The sequence below is a fragment of the Amphiura filiformis genome, chromosome 11, assembly GCF_039555335.1.
Source record: "Amphiura filiformis chromosome 11, Afil_fr2py, whole genome shotgun sequence".
Lineage (NCBI taxonomy): Eukaryota > Metazoa > Echinodermata > Ophiuroidea > Amphilepidida > Amphiuridae > Amphiura > Amphiura filiformis.
Genome location: NC_092638.1, coordinates 45659031 through 45663126, shown reverse-complemented (window position 1 = coordinate 45663126; position 4096 = coordinate 45659031). Strand labels below are relative to the sequence as shown.

The 4096-nt window shown below is 37.7% G+C and overlaps 1 protein-coding gene across 1 annotated transcript; it reads right to left on the bottom strand.

Moving 5' to 3' along the window:
• LOC140163715 (putative methyltransferase DDB_G0268948) lies at nucleotides 1-2631 on the bottom strand. Its single transcript, XM_072187031.1, has 3 exons — nucleotides 2524-2631; nucleotides 1501-1661; nucleotides 1-277 (listed from the first exon to the last, which is right to left on the bottom strand). Exons 1-3 carry the CDS (start codon nucleotides 2629-2631, stop codon nucleotides 1-3), a joined length of 546 nt encoding a protein of 181 aa, XP_072043132.1.
• Nucleotides 2632-4096: the final 1465 nt, after the last annotated feature.

Here is a 4096-nt window from a genome sequence, read left to right as displayed (position 1 = left end):
TTACGATATCTTAGAAATGCTGTGCATGCCAAAATAATTATTTGCATACTGACGACTCACAGATGAGAATATTTCATTGAGCTTCTTGGCTATTTTATCATCGGCATGGAGGAACATTCGCTGGTTGTGAGCATAGACTGCTAAGCAACCGAATGGTTGCAGAACACGATCCACTTCATTGCAGAATGCTGGGAAATCGAACCAATGAGCCGCCTGAGAGCAGGTGATAAGGTCCACCGAATTGTCTGGTACGGGGATATGTTCGGCATCTGCAACACTTTAAATATAGAAAATAAGGATAAAAATAAAGTGGTAACGTAGTAGACGCACATTACTTTGCCAAAATAACAACTGACTTTCGTGTACAAGTACGGCTTGCTTGTTATGTAGCCATGCACCATCCTGTTTTTTAAGTTTTTTTCGTTTGCCATAAAATGTGTATTATATCGCGAGTTTCAAAATAAACTCCTCAACAAAAGTTTTAAAAGTTTTTCCAAGCATCTGTATCTCAAATTATTTTGACATATTCATATCGTGTTGCATATCAATGGATAGCTACAATACTCCCCTTTACATTGATACCCAATTTGAAACAATAACATTTTTCATGGCTGAGTACATGCCTTGTGAATGTAGTGAGATCTCAAACAGAATTTGCCAAATTCTGTGCTCAAACAACGCTAGCCACTAACCTCAATAACTGGTGGAAAAACCACAGGCAGCCACAATAGTCAGGTACCTTCTCCTCATGCTGCTCATCGACCTGGTTACACGTTTACTGTGACATGGCATTCCATTCTTCAACAAGGATTCGTCGCAGGTCATTCGATGTGGTTGCAAATGGGCTTATCTGGCACGTACAGCACGATCAAGCTAGTCCCACAAGTGTTCAATTGGGTTGAGGTCTGGCCCCCGGGTCTGCCTGATGGCAGGCCATTTTGGCTCTATTCCCATATTCTGTAGGTAGTCGTTGACTACCGTGGCTCTGTGGGGCGAGCGGTGTCATCTTGGAGGATTGAATTAGGTCCCAGATTGTGAAGATATGGGATTGCCGTTTGCTGCACAGAATAATGGTCAATTTGGCAAATTCTGTTTGAGACCCCAATACCTTCACAAGGCGTGTACTCAGCCGTGAAAAATGTTATTGTTACAAATGGGGTGTCGTTGTAAAGTGGAGTATTGTAGCTATCCATTGATATGCAACACGATATGAATATGTCACAAATAATTTGAGATACATATGCTTGAAAAAACTTTCCAAACTTTTGTTGAGGAGTTTATTTAAATTATTTGATATTAGAAGGTCGAGGGGCACTGTCGACATGTTTATCTCAGATAATTTTTTACATGTCATTCGGAATTTTTGCACTTCCTCACGAGCTTATAGTTCTGTCATAACCCGATGACATAGCTCATTAGCGATTAAAACTATAGTTGGTGAAACTTTTATGGTGTTTTATTTCGTCGTAAGTGTAAAACATTTAAAAATATTATCCATACCAATATTTGATATTCGGCGCCGTATTTGCCTTTCTAGCTTCATTGACTTGTGCCTCACTTATATCACAGCCCAGAACTGATTCAAAATATTCACCGAGAACAGGAGTACTTTGTCCAGATCCGCAACCAACATCAACAGCCGAGAGGAATAAGACTTTCTTCTGAAAACATGAAAAGAAAAGAAAACAACATAATGGGGTAGACCATGAGAATTCTTCCAGTATACGTTTACAGTAGGGTGAGAGTTCATAGGGGCAATGTTGGGAACCCAGGTCACGCTATTGTTCGACCTAGGCTACATCATTTTTAACGTATGCGTGTTCGTCGATACAGTTTTAGTCTCCTCCACCTTCGCAACACGGTATGTAGAGTGACTGGAATCACACTGACGGCGGGGGAGAATACTAGCTGGTCAGACGGTTTAATTCTATCAAGCATATATAATACTTGAACATTCACCGTCATTTGATCGATTTACTACAGAATATATGATCAAGCAAAATCAGTCGGAACTCGGAATTAATATTAAATTTTCAGTTTCTTATAGGATAGTAAGAAACAAATACAGAGCTGCATTTTGCAGAAAACCCTATTGAAATTGAACGACCAGTTTCAAAGATATGAGCAATTAAAGAGTTTCTTAAACAATAGGAAACAAAAGGAAATGTTGCTTGGCTATATCTCAAAATCAATATTTCTGAGTTCCGACTGAATTTGCTTGATCGCATCACTATTATTTTATGCTCAAAATATAATTTAAAATTGTAAACCTGTTAACTTATATATTTGTGTACTAAAGTATAATGACACGTGAATAACATCATGTAGGAAACAAAATGGCCTCTAAAGTCACCTGACTTTCGTCACCGTTATTCCTGACGTTTATCATGTTTATTACACTTACTAAAAAACCGGCCACGTTGTCAGATGGAAAGAGTCATTATAGAAACGTTTCTGCCTGTCAGTACGTGCAATCATGCATGCGAAGAGATATTTATTAAACAATTTTTAAAACATCTATACCTTTTCTTTCAGGAATTCCAGAATTGTATTAATAACTGTGGGACAAGGTTTAGGTCTGTATTTCCTGTACAAGGCAGCGTGTTTGAGTCCGGTATATAACGACGCCATGGTGCACTTGCCAATCTATATAGAAAGTAGTAAATAACAAAACAGTACAGTCTTATCCCCTCGCACATCTGTTAGAATACAATAGAGATATTCCAGACTAAACGCTACTGATGATCTCGCCATTCAATAAAGCGTGACGAACCCGTAAATTCGTTCACTTAGCGAAGAAGTCACGCAAAATTTTCCTAGAAATACTCGTGTATTTTTTAGTCCTAAAACCTGTACATTTTTGTATAGTTCCACAAGGTGTACAACGCAGGATTCCTTTTAACAATCGCATTCGTTTTTTCTGAACATGCTGAGAAGAAAACAAAATAAAAACAAAACAGGGGCAAATTGTACTGACTTTTTATCTACGCTTTGAGATTAACATGGGTATAAACATTGAACAACTTTCCTAGACAAAATATTCCCATTCCACACGGAACAAGAATAAAGGGTCTAAAATGTAGAGGAAACCCAGCTTCTTGGCTTGGGGCTCGAACCCACGCTTTAAAGCACGATTTTTGACCAAAATGTAGGTTTAGAAGTCAAGTGTTCCTTACAATATTTTTACTTATATTGTCCATATAGTAGCGTCATTAGAATGAGCAATGTCCAATTCTCTTTCAATTGCAAATCTTGTGCAAAAAGTTACTATTTTCACCTGTTTTTTCATACGGTTGTAAATTCAATGAACTATGAATTTGCTAAAGAGCGCTTACAAATTGATATGATCAATACACGTGTATTGGCGTGCATAGCCGAGACACGTGTAGGCCTATTGATTTAGTTTCCCTGCCTGTATACATGTAATATAATTTATTTACCAGGCGTTGTCGCTGTGTGCAGTGCATACTGGCAAGACCATATGGATCAGCTATGCCGATATGTGTGCTCAGCAGGTCAGTCTGCGCCTACCCAAGAGAAGGACACATGGTTACTCATCAGCCTGAGTCAGGGACAAGATGCTGTGGAGTGGAATGGCTTTAAGAATTACCCAAAACAGGAGTTCATCAACCTGAGTTAGGGGCAAGATGCTGTGGAGTTGAATAACTTACCAAAATAGGAGCAAGGGTGTAGTCAAACATTTACATATTATTGTACTGTCTGCAAAGAAAATTTCAAAATTTTAAATAAATTAACTTACCGCAACAATTGTGCAGATATATCTGTTTTCTTCTACTTTACCAAAACACAATGATAATTTGATTAAAAGACATCGATATTTATAACAACATGTTGATAAGTTCCATTTATTTTCATGTCTCTCAGTTGTAGCTGCTGCTGAGAAATCTGAGCTTACAATGTAGCTTCACTCTGTAATCAGCATAATCATTGATTACAGTGGCACCAAAATTATTTAATATTTAAAAATATTTAAAATTAAAAACTGTCGCATATCTGACTTCTAAATGCAATTTATTACAATACTGCATGCACCTGTGATATACCACAGTCTACTATCATGTTTACTATAATTATC

Bases quoted from the DNA above. Each gene is read 5' to 3' on its own strand.
- LOC140163715 (XM_072187031.1), bottom strand. From the start codon at position 2,631: ATGGCGTCGTTATATACCGGACTCAAACACGCTGCCTTGTACAGGAAA. The intron at 1,662-2,523 runs GTATAGATGTTT...TCATGTTTTCAG, and splicing joins TGGAATTCCTGAAAGAAAAG to AAGAAAGTCTTATTCCTCTC. The intron at 278-1,500 runs GTATGGATAATA...CTATATTTAAAG, and splicing joins GCGCCGAATATCAAATATTG to TGTTGCAGATGCCGAACATA.